Source organism: Gossypium raimondii, chromosome 1 (assembly GCF_025698545.1).
Source record: "Gossypium raimondii isolate GPD5lz chromosome 1, ASM2569854v1, whole genome shotgun sequence".
NCBI lineage: Eukaryota > Viridiplantae > Streptophyta > Magnoliopsida > Malvales > Malvaceae > Gossypium > Gossypium raimondii.
The window spans coordinates 13,839,961-13,857,257 of NC_068565.1; the positions used below are offsets into that span (position 1 = coordinate 13,839,961).

Genomic DNA, 17,297 nt, shown 5'->3' on the forward strand with positions numbered 1-17,297 from the left:
TGAATCAGTTTATTGTATTTATTAATCCAATAATTCAAATTTTAGGTGATTTAAGAATTTATTTAAAGATTTACACACTTTTAATATGTATGTATGTGTCTTTAGATCAAATACTTTTGGTTGCTGTCATTTAATATTAAATTGTATATGTATTTTTAATTAATGGGTTATATGCCTATAATTGTGACAATGGTATTGGATTTTGTTAATGTGTTTATTACTTGAAATTATTTTAATTGACATTAATTATGTTGTTTACTAAAATTTATATCTTTTAGGAACTTGAATTTATATTGTTAATGTTGGTTTTGGTGGTTTAAATTCAATTTTTCAATATGTTAATATTTTAATTGAATTTAGAATGCTTAATTGATTTTTATGCCATTATTTTTATTTATTTGTAATTATATTCTTTTCTAAATTTTATTTTGGTGGTTAAACTAATTGAATTGAAATTTGGTGGTTTAACCAGTTCAATTTTGAAAACTATGTTTTAACTCATTGTACTATAGCTAAAGCATTGTTTTGGTGTTTTAGAATTTCTTTTAATGATAATTCTTAAAAAAACCCTTCTAAAATGAATTTTTTAATTTTTTTGAAATTATAAAAATATTTTTAAATTATAGTTATGTGGAAGTTTCTATTTAAAAACATAAAATTATTAAAATTATAAACTTCCAAAAGAATATAAAATATTTAGATTTTTAAAAATTATAGAAATACAAAAAATATTAAATTATATAAAAATTTTCAGAAAGTTGTAAAAGATTTCATAAAATAAAAATGTTATTTAAAATTTGGGGAAGAACCTAAAATCCAAATGTAGAATGAATATGGGGAAGCTCCTCAAGATGGGATGAATTTGACATGCATTTATGATTTGATTTGTATTTTGGACGAACTCATGGTTTGAACATATTAAAGTGAGCTTATGTGTTAAAAGTATATTTATAGTGCACGATTCGTTGCTTATGTGTTTTCCTTCAAACTAAAGATGTGTATATTTGGGTTTTAGACTTAGGGTTTGGGTTTTTTTACTAAAATATTTTAAAAATAAATACTAAAATAATATACAAAAAAGATTATTTACTAAAATAATACGAAAAAAAGAAAAAACAAAACAGCTGAATGGAGGGCCTACCACAGGCGGCACCAATGGTGCCTGTGGCAGAGGCGGCACCAACATGTTCGTATTTCAACCTTTTGTTCGTATTTTTTTCCCGGATTTTATTACTTTAAAAAAATATACTATTTTCTAGTTTTATTATTTTACATTATTTTAGTACATTATGTTTGAAATGTATTCATTTAGTGTGTTTTTTATTGAAAGTAATAAAATCTGGTAAAAAAATACGAACAAATGGCCGAAATAAGGGTTTTTTAATTTATTTAAAAGACACACTAAATGAATACATTTCAAACATAATGTACTAAAATAATGTAAAATAATAAAATTAGAAAATATTATATTTTTAAAAGTAATAAAATCCGGGAAAAATAAGAACAAAGGGCGAAATAATAGTTTTTTAAATTTTATTTAAAAACACAGTAAATTAATACATTTCAAACATAATGTACTAAAATAATGTAAAATAATAAAACTAGAAAATAGTATTTTGTTTAAAGTAATAAAATTCGGGAAAAAACGAACAAATGGTGAAATAAGGGTTTTTTTTTAAATTTCAATAAAAAAACACACTAAATGAATACATTTCAAACATAATGTACTAAAATAATAAAACTAGAAAATAGTATTATTTTTAAAGTAATAAAATCCGGGGAAAAAAATACGAACAAATGACTGAAATACGAGCATGTTGGTGCCGCCTCTGCCACAGGCACCATTGGTGCCGTCTGTGGCAGGCCCTCCATTCAACTGCTTTGTTTTTGTTTTTTTTTTGTATTATTTTGGTAAATAATCTTTTTTGTATTTTATTTTGGTTTTTTTTTGTAATATTTTGATAAAAAACCCCTTAGGGTTCTTTCAAGATTTTTCTTTATAGGATTTTATCAAAATATTCTACTTTTTAGATTTGTTTGGAATTTTCAGAATGTTAAATATGTTTTAAACAACTTTTGGAAATTTTATATCTTTTAGGAATTTGTAAAAATTTTAGAATTCCATGAAGATAATAGAATTTTTATGTAATTATAATTTTAATTAACAATTGGGTTTTACAAAAAATCCAATGGTCTTGGGTTCATGCTGGAAATTTTAAGAAAATTTTAAAATTTTATGAATATTCAAAATTTTAAAATTATTTTGGAACTGTAATTTAAGGATACTTTGGGGATTTTAAAGAATTTATAACTTTTTTAATAATTTCCTTAATTTTTATAATTTAAAAAAAACCCTCCATTTTTAAACTCTTTTGAAAACTCGGGCACTATATAAAATTTTATGCATTTAAAGTTTTTTTAAAAATCAATAGTTATAATTTTAAAATGAAACAAATTAACATTTTATTAGTAATTGGATTCCAACCATGAATGGGTAAGAAATGCAAAAACTTGGCAACATGTGAATCAGGTAATGGTACAACATGGTATACTATAATCAATCCTACAGGCTGTTTCATCAACTTTACAAGGATAGATAATGAAACTAATACAAACCATAATAACTTCTCTAAAATACTCAAGGAATCAAATTAAAGTGAAACATACAATACAAAGCACATTACTAATGAACTTAATTTCTATTTATTCTCAGACTGCTTACATCTTCTCTGCCAACACTTTCCACTTTCTCACTTCCATCCCAAAATTTTAGCAGTAGCAACATTCATTCAAGCCTTGTGGCTGTACGTACAACATCTTCACCTCACCTCTCATCTCATCCAACAAATAAAATCAGCCTTTGTATGGTCTTAGGATCTGGTAATTTACCACAATCCATTATACATTGGCCAAAACGAGGGGCATAGCCTGAAGGATATCCCAAATCTCAGGTTTTCTCACAAGCAATCAGGCAGCATATGGAGTCTGCCCCTATACCACCCAGTTTTATCCATCAAATTCCCTTAGGCTCAATTCAATTTTCCAGTACAATGAACCATGCACAACCTGCCCCTAGTTTGTTACTTGCTTCAAAATGATTTTTACCCATACCAACTAAATTGTGCCAAAATCCAAATTTTCCCACTTGAAGGGAGAAACGCGGCCAATGTTTGGTGAGCCTCGCAGGAATAAGCACACACAAACACAGACAGCAGCAATGGCAAGCATTGAATGAACATATGGACGTTGAAGCAAACCTTGTGAACCCGGAAACCTATTGTTAGATCTTGTTGCCACAACTGCACACTTGGCACAAGACCTACGATCTTGTCTGAACTGCAAACTTATCTTGTTTAACTGCACTGCAGACACTCCTGAGTGCTGATCCTCAACACCAATAGTCAAAGAAAATTGACCATTCCTTCTGTCAGCATATTTACCAGCCACCAATTTGTTGTAAGAATGGTTGTTTCTCATCATAGCATAGGCATATGGAGACTGCCCATTTGCATCCAGAAGGGAACTCCAGCAGGTTAACCCAATCTACAAAAAAAATTGAAAACTTCAAAAACTTGCTTGCAAATAAATGAATTTGAGACAATCGACCAAGATATATAGAAATAAAGTACCCACCACCTTCCCATCTCCTTTCACAAATTGAGAGAAAGGTCTAAACATGGTTTTCTCATTTAGGGCCAGGATAAGATCAGCAGTGTCTCAGTAAAGAACTTATAATCTAGGTTGCAAGAAATGGACTGTATATTTAACTAAAAGAGTCTTATAAGGATTTTCACGGAGAAATTTCAATTCCTTACATTAAACCTAAAAAACCAGCTCATAAATAATAATATGACACTGTAACACTCATACCTCCTGAGGATCATTCGTCAGCACATCTACCATATCATCCGAACCAGATGTACATGCAGCCAAATGTAAAGGTGTGATTCCACCAGCACCCTCAAGATTCGGTGGAAAGATATACTTTTTCGAGTTTCCATCGTTACTACTGATAGAATAATGTATGAGCAAGTCAGCCATCTTCCTACACCTTCTTTTCACTGCTCGGGTTAACAGCTGAATCTCAGAAAGCATGGCCAGCGAATCCTTGGATAGGTCATCCAAATCCAAGTTACTTTCCACCAGCATGTCAAGAAGTACCTTGACCAAAGCACAATAATCACTCTCAACAGAGAACATGAGCAAAAATTTGAAACGGCGAAGGGAATGATCAGAACTCTTGGGCAAGGGAGCAGTGCTCCTCTGGAATAACCATCCAAGTTCATTCAGAAAGTGCAGCACTTCCTCCCTTGACCTTGGACGGTGAGAATCATAAGCATGCTCTTCAGAAATAATATCAGAAGCTTTAGCTTCTGTGTCAAGTTCAGATTCCAGAAGTCTCAATTCTTTACAAATGGCAGCATCAGCTATTATTATAGGAAAACTGTTTCCCTTGAATCCATTCTCCACCTGTTCAAAATTTGGGGAAAAATAAAAAACGCAACTGCTTCAGAACTGTCCAGAATACTGAGGATGACCCAAATAGTCAAAACATAGCAATTGTTTGACATGAAGTATTACCTCAATGAAGCAACGACCTAGTGCTTTTGGTGATGGAACCTGAATCTTAAAACTGCCCATGTTTACCTCATCATATGAGGCTCCCTTATCTGTTGACCCATTAATTTGCATTGATGAGTATCCACCCATGTATGCACAATGAATCCTGCACAATTTTCAAATCAACATTTCTGAAATACAAAGTATCAAGAAATTCAAAGTTGATCGTTTTGCTTACTCGGTGCCAGGATTAGTCAGATTTCTACCCCTCACTAAAAGAGAGGTTTCTTGCCCGCTCACAACAGCCAAAGGAGAAACTGAGATCAACTCAGGTGAACTCCACGATAGCCAGGATTTGCACAGATGGATCTTTCCTGAGGGGGAAAAAGAACCGTTTATAATCAAAGCAGTGTAATACAATTGCAGACTCCAATCAATCAACAAAAAAGTATATCTTTGAAGTCATCTTAACATAGTTAGCAATAATAAAGACATTTCCAAGAAGTATCTAAATAAATTATGATGTTTTGTATCAAGTAGAACAATTTGAAGCTGAGCAAAAAATAAAAACACACAAATTTCCATCAGTGCTTACCATCTTTATGTGACGCTAACTGACGGTTCCCTGTATGAACTAAAAACCTTGCCTTTCTCCAAAAATTTGAATCAGAGTCTTGCAACAAACAATTGACATACCGAAGCAGGTTTCCTTCAAGCTGAAAAAATTAAACAAGCCCAGAAAATGGTCAGTTCAATGTTGCACAAAGGGGAAGTTACAAATGCAGAATGTAGTAGCACACTCACTTGCTCCCAGGCAGCAGCCGGCATTGACACATAAACCGACAGAACCACACATCCAGGCCTTATATAGCTCTCCATTTCAGACGGACTATTTGAAAGCCAATTATAAATCTGCAAAAAAAGTTATCAGAATCATCATTAATCCCTACAAGAACATTATGGAATCTCCACTTCCAATTATATGTAATAAGAAAGCCAAATTTGGCAAACAACTCCTCACCTGGGTCCGTAGTGTACCGGGGAAGTGACTGGGGTCCTTGTCAAATAGCTTAAAAATTATTCGCCCGGTACGATCCTGCTTAGAAACCATTCAACCATTAGAAATGTTAATGTAACACACATACCAAGCGCAAGCATGACGCATGGTAAAAGAAAGCAAAATGAAGTATAACCTAAATAAAAATTAGAATAGGTACTACTTATATGATACCTGAGCATCAGAGTTCAAGCTAGGGGGGGAATGATCTGACCCAGAAGAAGACGTATACCCCGCTTGAGAAGGGAAATGTTGAAATGAACCATGCCCTGTTCCTCGCTTTGACCCACTAAAAAGCTCAAGAGGTATAATAGAACCATGAGCCCTGCTTGTCTCAGCATTTGTATTAGCATGTCTGCCAATGGGCACTTTCTCATATTTGACAGCTTCAGGTGTGCTATGCATTGGGAAGAATTTTTGTACAACTGGAGATGAAGATGGAGATCTTTCCTCCATTGGATTGCTACTGTCAGAAGAGAAATATTTCCTAGATGATGCTAGCATTGGTGGGCTATCGTCCTCAGGTGAGGAGCTAAATAGCTGCAATGGTAAATTAGCTCGAGTTTCTTGAATCTGGCATTCTGAATCTTCAACAGGAGATTGATAACTGGTACTGCTTCTTTCTCCTCCGACTGATGTAAACTCCAGAGGAGCTCTGTTTAACGAGCTGGAAGCAGCTACATTATCAGGACAGATCGACTTGGTCTTCTGGCTATCACTGCTCTGGCTGCTTCTTTGAGATAGCATTGCAAGGGCATCAGAAGAAGAGGACGTCAATGAAGCTGAAAGGGCAGCAAGCAAATCTACTGTAGATGGAGAAGATGTGTTTTTCCCATTCAATTGGTTTTGATTGCCTAGCGAAGGTTGCTCCTGGCTCTTCCTGTTCAAAACTCCAACATTGGGCAGCTTTGCAGCCAGCTCCATTGGCAAAGGTAATGAATTAATCTTACTAAGAATCTGAAGGAGTTGATCTCTATTTGGAACCGGTGAGGGATTAATGCTTTTCTCCTCAGTTTTACCTATATGTTAAGCGCACAAACATCAGCTTCAACTTAAAAAGTATAATTTGAAAATTTTACTCATTTAGAAAAAATTTCTTGCCTTGTGTCCTAGCCAAAAGAGTCAGCAAGTTGACAATATCTAAACTTCCATTCCCGGCATTATCCCTGTTTACAGGGAGTAAAAGCCGTGAGGTCACATCTTCAGGTTGTGTCTTCCTTCTACGGCGATTATGCCCAGCAAGCCTACGCCTACAACTTCTCTTCCCCTCATCAAACTCAGAAAGTGGGTGAAACCTGCACATAAGCATTATAAAGGTGATGTGGGTTCAACCAATAGCTAAAAAACTAGATGCCAAGGGTGAAAATTTTAAGAACGAGAACATAAAAGTAGCAACCTGCTACACTGCTGGCAGAACCTCTGCATCTGCTTCTCAACAAGAGCTTTAGTCGCTTTACTATGAATCTCACACACTTTATGCCGACGGTGATAGTCCTTTGCATTAGAAAGATCTTCCTTACAATTATCAACCTGACACATGGGGTAGCTGGTACTCCCAGGCGATCCACCACGGACCTTTTTGTTAGGCCTAGAAACAGGCTCTTCCACAGAATTCAATCCCCCACCTAGATTCAGTTGCAGTCTCTCATCATCACCATTTGCTGCAGTGGCGTTTTTGGATGTTATAGAGTTTTCATTCCCATTAACATGACCTTTCTTTCTCTGTTCTGCTGTAGCAGTCCCTGCCTGAAGAATCCCGGTGTTTAAGGGTTTGGCAATGAATCTCACAGCATCCCACTCCCATTGCTTTGGGTTCCAGTTGTCCCTGGGGTTGGCAACACGCTGCTGTGAAGGGTTTTGGTACAGAAAGTCTGAGGCCTGATAAGAAAGGTCACGTTTCCTGGGTAAAGAAGGCGGATCACAGAAGCGGCTGGCAAGGGCCTGGTGAATATAAAGGGGAGGAGCTACTTGCGCGCCTGCATCCTCCATGGGTCTGAAAATAACTTGGTTTTCCAGACACCAAATGATCTCTGGACAAAAGAAATGGCTATTTTAACAAGTTATTTTTGAGAATCTATAACTAGTAACATAAGAGAAAGTAGTTCATCTCATCCAAAAAGTCAAAATAAGAAAGATGAATAGTCAAATCTTATAGGGGATGATAAGGCTTGAGGATAAACACTCCGGATCATAATTTTCAGGGCAGATTATCAGATCAGACAGATTGGGACTTGGATAAAATCATATCCAACGACTGACACATGTAGAAATCAAATTAAAATCTAAAAAAGAGCAAGATGAATGATAACAGTTATCCAAATAAATAGCAAATATATGCGCACAAGTAAATAAAGAAGATTTGAAACATACCTTTCACGAAAACCTCAGCTTGAGGATTTCACGGCTGATTATCAGATCAGACAAAGATTGGGAACAACTGGAGACATGTAAAAAAAAATTAAATTAAAAAGAGCCAGATGAATGATACAACACAAGCAAATAGCAAATATAGGCGCGTAAATAAATAAGATACCTTAACCAAATCCCCGCTTAACGCTTCATCATCTCGTAAAAGCAAATAAAAAAAATTAAAAAGAAGTGAAAGCAACCACCGCCTTCAACCTTTTCAGCCTTTTACTTCATGTTAATCACAGATCTGAATTCTCCTTTCTCCCAGATACCAACCATCAGACTTGGACTTGCGTCTCTCTCTTTGTAATTAAAAAAAAAAAGGAAAACGGGAAAAAAATATAGGAATCAAAGGTAGAACAGCAAGGAAACGCAGTCAGATCCGAGAAGATGAAGATGAAACAACTGGGAACTTGGGTTTGGCTCCACAACTTTGGTTTACTTTTTTGTTGTCTCTCTCAAAAGAAATAAGAAGAAGAAGAAGAAGAAGAAGCAAAAAGTAAAACGTGGTAGCAGACTAGTTAGTAGGCTGGTATTCCATTTCTAATTTTTTTACTTTTTCGCTGTGACTGCCTTTACCTTTGCCTTAGCTTGAATTATTTTATTTATTTTATCATGTTTGTTTAATATTAGGGGTTGGGTGTTGCCGTAAATCGTAAATTGAAGCTGGATTGAGGTTATATTCATAATTTATGGCCGCCCACGGAGCAACGAAGAATCCAAGACTCTTCCTTTCCTTGTTCTTTAACTTGTCTAGTTTAGTCATTACTCATTAGTGTAAGTAGTACGTTCTTTGTTGTTGTTGAGTTGTACTTGTATGTATGATAATGGTTAACTTAGTTCTTGAATTTTGTGTTTAATAACCCCTTCAGAACTAGTTTAATTACTATTGATTGCGAGTTGGAATGTATTTGGATATGTAATGATTTTTAGATATTTATATAAGATGATACTCGAATTTTTAAAATGGGAATTTTGCTATAAGGGTTTGGATTTATTATAAATTAAAGATCTCTCTTATATTAAATTATGTATTCAATTTTTCTCACATTGACCCCTCTAATTTTTCTAACCTTAAAATTTAGTTCATAGGCCTTAATCTTTAAATTCTCATTATCAACCAACTAATATTTCTAATTGCTAGAGATCGACCCGATTAAGCCAGGAACAAGTAAAAATAGTAGAAGAAACTGAGAAATTGAACACACAAATTTAACGTGAAAAAACTCCTCTAAAGAGGATAAAAAACCACGGGCAAAGATAATTTTACTATAATGGCAAAAGAAACGAAGAGTACAAAAAAAATATGGAGATAAAAACTAAACCCTGGAAACCCGAAAACGAAGAACCCTCAAAACGTAAACACAAAATTCTCTAAATGTGTTATGAGTTCTAGTATCTAATGGGTGTATTTTCTAAGGTTGTAAAAGAGCCTATTTATAGGCTAAATTCATATGTCAAATAATAATAAAATAATCTAAACTAATCAGTGTTTGATTGAAACAAATAAACAGAGTTTAACTAGAAGATTATTTCTCAAATTTGAATGAAATAGGAGTCATACTTAACAAATCTCCACATTGACTCATATTTCTTCAACGCCATCTTTGCCAAAGCTCGCCACGAGCCTATCTTGAACTATGCAGGAAATTAACTGAGTCGAATTTGTGCTTAGAAATTGGAAGACTTATAGCCTTCGACTTGTACACTGGCAAATCAAAACTAACCCGGGTCTGATTTTCACGAACACAGTGCCCTAACTTTTCAAAACCTGCATCCCAAAGAGAACCTCTCTTCAACGAAACGGTCATACATTTTTCCTTCCTATGACCAAGTTGCCTCGGCTCCAAACGAGTTGACTTTGACTCTGTAACGGATGAGGGACGTCCGATTTCACCAGTCAGTGAAGAACCTTACAGAATATAAAGGCTGTCAGTTCTTTTACCTTTTAACAAAATGAGAGCTCCATGAGATACTTTAATACCGCTCGACTCGATGTTGATTCTGCATCCTTTCAAGTCTAAAATACTCAAGGAGATGAGATTCTTTCGTAAATCAGGTACATACCTGACATCTAAGAGTGTCTTAATCGTCCCATCGTGTATCCTAATTTTAACAATACCAATACTAATTACCTTACTAGATGAATCGTTTCTCATGCGCACAACTCCACCTTCAACCGAACTGTATGTGGAGAACCATTCTCTATTGGGACACATGTGGAAAGAACATCTCGAATCTAGGATCCACTCGGACATAAGCTTGGAGTTATCGCTCGTTGACACTAACAAGAAATCATCACCACTTTCATCGGCCAAATTAGCACCAGCTACATCTTCCTCGTTACTCTCAGTAGCTCTTTTATTTCGCAGTTTATAACAATCTGCTTTGACATGACCTAACTTTTTACAATAGTGACACCTTTTGTCTCATTTCTTTGATGCTATCAAAACGGAAGTTTACCTATCTGCCTTGCTATCCAAATGAAGCTCATTGTCGAGTTTGTCTCAGCCATAAATCAAGGTCTCCCTGAAAGACTTGTATCAAAAGGGGTAAAGAGTACAATAATAGCATAGCTTGATCTTCATCATCAATATAACCCCAACGTTCTTTAAATCATTTAAAAGAATAATGAATTGACTGATGTGATCTCTAAGAAGCTCACCTTTGTTCATGCGAAACATATATAGACATTGTTTCAACACTAAACGGTTAGCCAGAGACTTAGTTGCATAAAGAGTTTCTAACCTTTTCCACAAGGCAGATGAGGTCTTCTCCATCAATACCTCCTGCAATACCGTATTCACGAGGTAAAACTAGATTGCAGACAAAGCCTTTTCATCAAGCTCTTCCCATTCTGTTTTATTTAGATTCTCAGGCTTTTTCCCGGTAACAGCCTTTTTTTAAACTGGATTGAACTAGAATTGCCATCATCTGAACTTGCCACAAATTGAAATTTGTCTAACCATTGAACTTCTCAATTTCAAACCTTATTGCTGCCATATCTGAATGGGCTGATTTATGAAAATTAAACTAGCTCTGATACCACTTGTTAAAGATTGACCCAATTAAGTAAGGAACAAGTAAAAATAGCAGAAGAAATTGAGAAATTGAACACTCAAATTTAACGTGGAAAAACTCCTCCAAAGAGGATAAAAACCACGGGAAAAGATAATTTTACTATAATGGCAAAAGAAACGAAGAGTATAAAAAATGGATATAAAAACTAAACCCCGAAAATCCAAAAATAAAAAACCCTCAAAACATAAACACAAAATTCTCTAAATGTGTTATGAGTTCTAACATCTAATGGGTGTATTTTCTAATGTTGTAAAAGAGCTTATTTATAGGCTAAATTCATATGTCAAATAATAATAAAATAATCTAAACTAATCAGTGTTTGATTGAAACAAATAAACAGAGTTTAACTAGAAGATTATTTCTCAAATTTGACTAAAATAGGAGTCATACTTAACACTAATTAATACTTGGTCACTAACTAATGAGCCTCTAATTCACTATCGTGCCCACTCCAAAAAACTTCTTGATTTGACTTTCTAAAATAGCTAGGTTTAATAAATTTGACCTAAAATCGATATTTCGAAATCCAGGCGTTACACTCACACTTCATATGGGTTGCCCCTTAGGGAATCTCTTTGTTTTCCTCTTCATTGGTCTAAAGCTTGAAGAGGAAGGTATCGGACGTGTACTAATAGTTTGAAACTTCCTAGATCTCATACCAAAATTTTAAAACTTATTTACTTGTCTTTGCAGCTCTTGTAAAAATAAGATGTTGCGTCCAATAGCTACGTTGCAAAGCTTCATAAGGGATGGAAGAGTTAAGAAGACAAGTTTTTTTTTTCTTTGACCCGCTTCTTACTTCCACTCAAGTGGTTTTCCTCATGTCCTTCTAATTGGAGATGATAAGATGTAACAAATGCTATGCATATATCTAACAATAAGGTTTGGGAAGTGATCATGTTTAGATGAAGGAAATTATCAAGGTATCTCTTCATTACCTCTTTAGAGGAAAGGCTTTCTTCTTTATGCGTTTGAGAAGTCGGCGTTGTTTATGATCTTTTTCTTTTCTCACCAAACTACTTCCTAAAGTGTTATTAGGCATTCTTGTTCTAATAAGGAGATCTGAAGAGGGGACCATGAATATGAAATCAATTTTATCCTCATGTTAACTTCATACGAGTGCCTTGACTTTTTCATGTGACCATTGTGTTTTTACCTCACTTGGCGTAACAAAATAGTCTCTTTTTGTCATTAAAATGAAGGTATATCGATCTATTTAGGGTTATTTTCTTCCTATAAAGTTTGTGTACCTTTTATCTTAAAAGGCATTCCACCTTCATTCTAGGTTACCTTCTTTGCCTAATGGTTGCTGAACAATTATTTTGGCTTATATGGAAAGGTTGGATTGTTTGTCTTGCCAAGCAGTCAACCTTGGGGGATCATATTCACCCTTTTACCCTATTGGCTTTATTTGTGAATGGATGTGGCCATCGTGTGCTAACATCCTAAAATCCCCTACTTTTGTATCAATATTTGGAGACTCCTAAGATTCCTTTTATTGTGGTGCCCCCTCTTCCATCTTCTAAGGAACGGAGTCTTCGTTTCACAGATCTTTCCAATTGTTCTTTTCTTACAACTACTTCTGTGGTATCATTCAGGTTAAGGTAGTCATTTGTTGTGTAGCGCTTTATCATTGTGATAAGGCGCTCAGCTATAGACTTTCTCTTCTATGGGTTGGACTGTATGGGTGGTAGAGTTCTCAACATTCCTCTAACCTTGCTAAGAATATCATTTTACGGGGTATTTAAAAGAGTGTAATGAAGATACGATGTAAATGACACCCCTTTAAATGTTTTAGATGTCGATAGCTTTGACACCTTATTACAGCATCATCTTTCATTTACTGGGCAGAGAGATGATTTGGTTACGCCCTTAAGTCAGGGTTGTGTTGACATCTTAGAGCCTGTCTTTAACTCTAAAAATATTTTTTCTTCATTTCTTGGTTACTTATTGTCTCCCAATAAATTGTGGAAAGAATGGATGGGTATGATTATGGCTCCATCATTGAAATTGCAGAAAGAATAGGTTATAGGCTTCCACAACGTCGTTTTGATCTTTATATCTACTACCAACATGGAGTTGATAGTGGATGGCTTGTTGGCTTTCTTGTTCTTAATGGCAATAGCTCCCTAAGGGTAGAAACATAATTTTTTTATTTGTTTCCAACAAACAATGCCAATTATTACAACAATTAAGTTATACAAGTACTTAGGGTGTACAATGATGATGGTTCACACCATAAGTGGTGCAAAAAGCTACCAAGGATGGAGGGTTAAGCTGATTAGGAGTAGTTGTAGAGTGTTTGTATTGTGAGTAGATGAGTTCTTTTCTCTATGGGTTTTTCTCTTACTTTGATGCAGAGAGAAGATATTTATAGGGGGAGAGTGACTATTAGGGCCCTAGTCGTCAAGCACTCCACTTTATAGGTGCAGGGTTTTAGACTTGTAGATTTCAATCTAAAGGCATTCTTGAAGTCGATGTTAGATGACTAGACAGTGCGTCGTCAAGGTTTGAGTTGGAGTTGAATTAGCAAGTTCTAACAAGAGCTCTTTTTTATATATCTTCAAAAGATTACGCAAATCCACTTTATGTGATATGGTGTTTTGGTGAGGGGAAGCTAAGACTGCACTTCTGGTAAAGTCATGAGCCTGAGCTTCATGAGTTTTACCTTAAGTGTAGATGTCATATAGTTCAACAATGAATGATATGCTTAGAGATATAGCTATATTTAATATTTTATAATTGATTTTAAATAACAACATGCCTAGTTTATTAAAATAGTTAGTAGGATCGGTTCATCCCAATTGAATCGTGAAATACCTTATTCAAAATTACTGAATTTAATCGGTAATTTAATTCTTGGGGAATTTCTTTTTTATGAAAACTAATAATTATTTTAAAAAGTTAAAATGAAATCAAGGCATCAAAGCTATCATTGATACTATGGTGATTCACATTACACTTCAATTTAATGCATTTCTACTCTTTTAATTGAATTAATGCCTGTTGTAAAGGAAATTACATTATCACCGGTTCATTCGGAGGGAGACTCGTGGAGTCTGAATTTAATTTATGGTAATTTTGATTTTATCTCTCAAATTTAATATTTGATTCAAATTAAATCAAGTATTATTTTTAAGTTTGAGCTCGATCGGTATATATATAAAAAAATTAAATATTTTCAAAAATAATATAATAAAAGAAAATTTAAAATCTGTAAACATCAACCAAATCCAAAAGTAAAGTTAGATTCAAAACTAGATGTACATACAGCTTATCAATAATCTCAGTTTGGAAGGAAAAAATCATTACCTGTAGAAGAAATACAAATTAAAAAAAAACTAGTAACCAACCAGCAAAAAAGATTTATTATTTGAAGTATTATTGACAGCAACAAACAAGTAATTATAAAATTTAAAAATATTTTAGGAAAACCTTTAAAAATTATTTCAAGAATGACGTATTTTATGAACTAATCACAAATTTCTTGTGTACACTTAAGAAGTCCATTAAAGAGTAAATGATGGTTACGAGAATTGAACTCTCAACCATTGGTTAAAGTGGAAAAAACCATTACCATTTCACTTAACTTTCGTGATTCTGACTACATTATTATTCAGCATTTAGTCTTAACAGAATGTATAATTTAATTAAATTAAGGGTTAATTTAGTAGTATTGTATTCAAATTGTTGAAAAAAGTTAGTTAATATGAGATAAGAAATTCCTCAAAAGTAATATTCCACTCTAACAATAACTCTGAACTAAGATATTACTATAAAAAATATATGTTGGTGAAAATTAGTATAAAAATTATATATTCTTTAAATATTGGAGAACAATAAATTATTTGATCCAAAAGGTCAACATCTAAAACTTGAAAGCACCATTTTCTTAATTTTTCTTATTTGATTTGTCAACCCATAATTTTAACATTATAATTAAAATATATGGATATCCATTTAAATTGATTTGTCAAATCAATACACATTGACATTATAAAAAATCCAATCATACACATTTACACTAAAACATGTAGTTAATATTGAAATTAAGCAACCTTGCAAATTTATGAAGCAACCAACAAAAATATTACCATAATCATGTGGTGGGATATAATGATGTGGTTAATATTTTGGTTACCACCAAAACCAAGAAATTCAGCTGACGCCTCACGTTTTGGATATAACAAGAAGCCAAAGCAAAAGTACATGCCAATGAATCAATAACGCCGCATTACACGTCGTTGTCATGTTTCTTCTAATATTAAGAAAAAGAACATCAAAATCTTATCGGAGAAGTCTTTCATTCAATGAATAACATTTAAATATAGATTGAATAATTAGATTTGGGTGTAAATATTAGATGAGTATTATAATTTGTTAGTTTTACTAAGGGTTTATTTAGACAGTATAATATAATTGAATGAAAGTGTAATTATTAGGTTACTAATTATATTCTGTTGTAATTATAAAGAATTGTAATTTTCTAGACATGTTTGGTGATAGAGTATAGTTACATCGTAATTTCTTATGTCATGTTTGGTAGTACAATTGTAATTACATTGTTACATACCTTATATTTTTAAAAAATTTAGTATGATAAAATAACTTCTTAATAAGTAACAAAACTGAAAATCAAATCATCATATATATATATATATATATTATGTTAATCTAAAAAGTAGTTGATAATACGATTACTAATAAAAACAATAAGGAAAATAAACACCTTATGGAATTTTATCTAATTGTTCTAGTGTATATTTGTTTGGTTATTTCATTTTAATATTTAGCATATGCTTCTTATCGTCATTTGTTAGTTCTTAATCGAGTTCATCATCATCCGAATTTGAATCGCACTATTAATATTAACAAGATCTCTTTCTTTGAAGAGTATATGAACCATCTCAATTCCACCTATGATTTAAGTTATAAAATATGAAACATACTAGTACGATCCACCTTTTTATGTTATACAAAAGTGATGTTAATATGAGAAGTAATTTTTTAGAACAAAAAATTTCTACTAAACCACATTTCAGAGCCTAGAACGTGTCAAATTAAAAAGTTCGCGAGTTATTTATGGTGCTTGTGACTGACACCATTTTGTCAAATGATATTATACCCCACGATATGGTGTAAAAAAAACTTTTTCTATTTGTATAATTAACATCGACCTTATAATATTTAGGTCCACAATTCAAATAGCTTATAACTTTAATTATAAAAAAACTTATATAAACTTAATTTGGGGAAAGACTTAAATTAGGTTATATCTCTTTTATAAGACATAAATCAAGTCAAAATAATATAAATTTTATAATATTTAACTTTATAAAAAGTTCTATAAATTGTCCAAAAATTTTATAACACTTCTTATAAATAATATATTTTGTCATTACTTTTAAATTTATTTTTTATAAATAAGTTATGATAAAAACTATAACATTTTTTTATAAATAAGTATATTATTTTTATGATATATAGCATGGACAAATAGATTAGTTATATCCATACATTGTCATAATTTTTATAAATAAATATACTATAGAACTTTTATAACATCTAAATTATTTTTATAATAAACTTTTTGCCATAACTTCATAAAATTTTAGGATTTACATAATATTTTTTATTATAATATTATAAAATACAACTTATTTTATAATATAATTTTTTAGGATTTATAATAAAAATTTGGTCATAATCATCTCAGACACTCATACATGTCATGCCTATATTATAATTTAGGGTAAACTACAAAAATAGTCACTTTTGTTTGTCTTAGATTACATTTTAGTCACTTATGTTTGAAATGTTACGTTTTAGTCACTTACGTTACCGTTTTGTTACGAAGTGATCACTCTATCGTTAAGCTCCATTACCTTCCTAACGGCGGTCCTACATGGCAATCCAAATGGATTTTAATCGTCAACTTGGATGTCCTACGTAACAGTCCAAATTGAATTTTATTTAATTAAAAACTTATTTTCATCCCAACAACTAGACATCCAAGTTGGCATTTAAAACCCATTTGGACTGCCACATAGGACTTCCATTAAGGAGGTAACGGATTTTAACAGTAGTGTGACCGCTTCGTAACAAAACGATAACATAAGTGACTAAAATGTAATATTTTAAACATAAGTGACTAAAATGTAATTTGAGGTAAACAAAAGTGACTATTTTT

At 32.9% G+C, this 17,297-nt stretch overlaps 1 protein-coding gene across 2 annotated transcripts; it reads right to left on the reverse strand.

The window, feature by feature from the left end:
* Window positions 1-2,526: 2,526 nt before the first annotated feature.
* Window positions 2,527-8,620, reverse strand: LOC105783168 (squamosa promoter-binding-like protein 14). 2 transcript variants are annotated; one of them, XM_012608455.2, is made up of 12 exons: window positions 8,151-8,620; window positions 7,988-8,054; window positions 7,014-7,647; window positions 6,719-6,912; window positions 5,792-6,636; window positions 5,582-5,656; window positions 5,365-5,472; window positions 5,156-5,276; window positions 4,799-4,934; window positions 4,582-4,726; window positions 3,871-4,470; window positions 2,527-3,543 (listed from the first exon to the last, which is right to left on the reverse strand). In XM_012608455.2, the coding sequence occupies exons 3-12, from the start codon at window positions 7,604-7,606 to the stop codon at window positions 3,115-3,117; spliced, it is 3,246 nt and encodes a 1,081-aa protein (XP_012463909.1). In that variant the 5' UTR covers window positions 7,607-7,647; window positions 7,988-8,054; window positions 8,151-8,620; the 3' UTR covers window positions 2,527-3,114. The 2 variants fall into 2 exon arrangements, with proteins under 2 accessions (XP_012463909.1, XP_052487933.1); XM_052631973.1 differs by having other exon boundaries at window positions 7,014-7,664.
* Window positions 8,621-17,297: the final 8,677 nt, after the last annotated feature.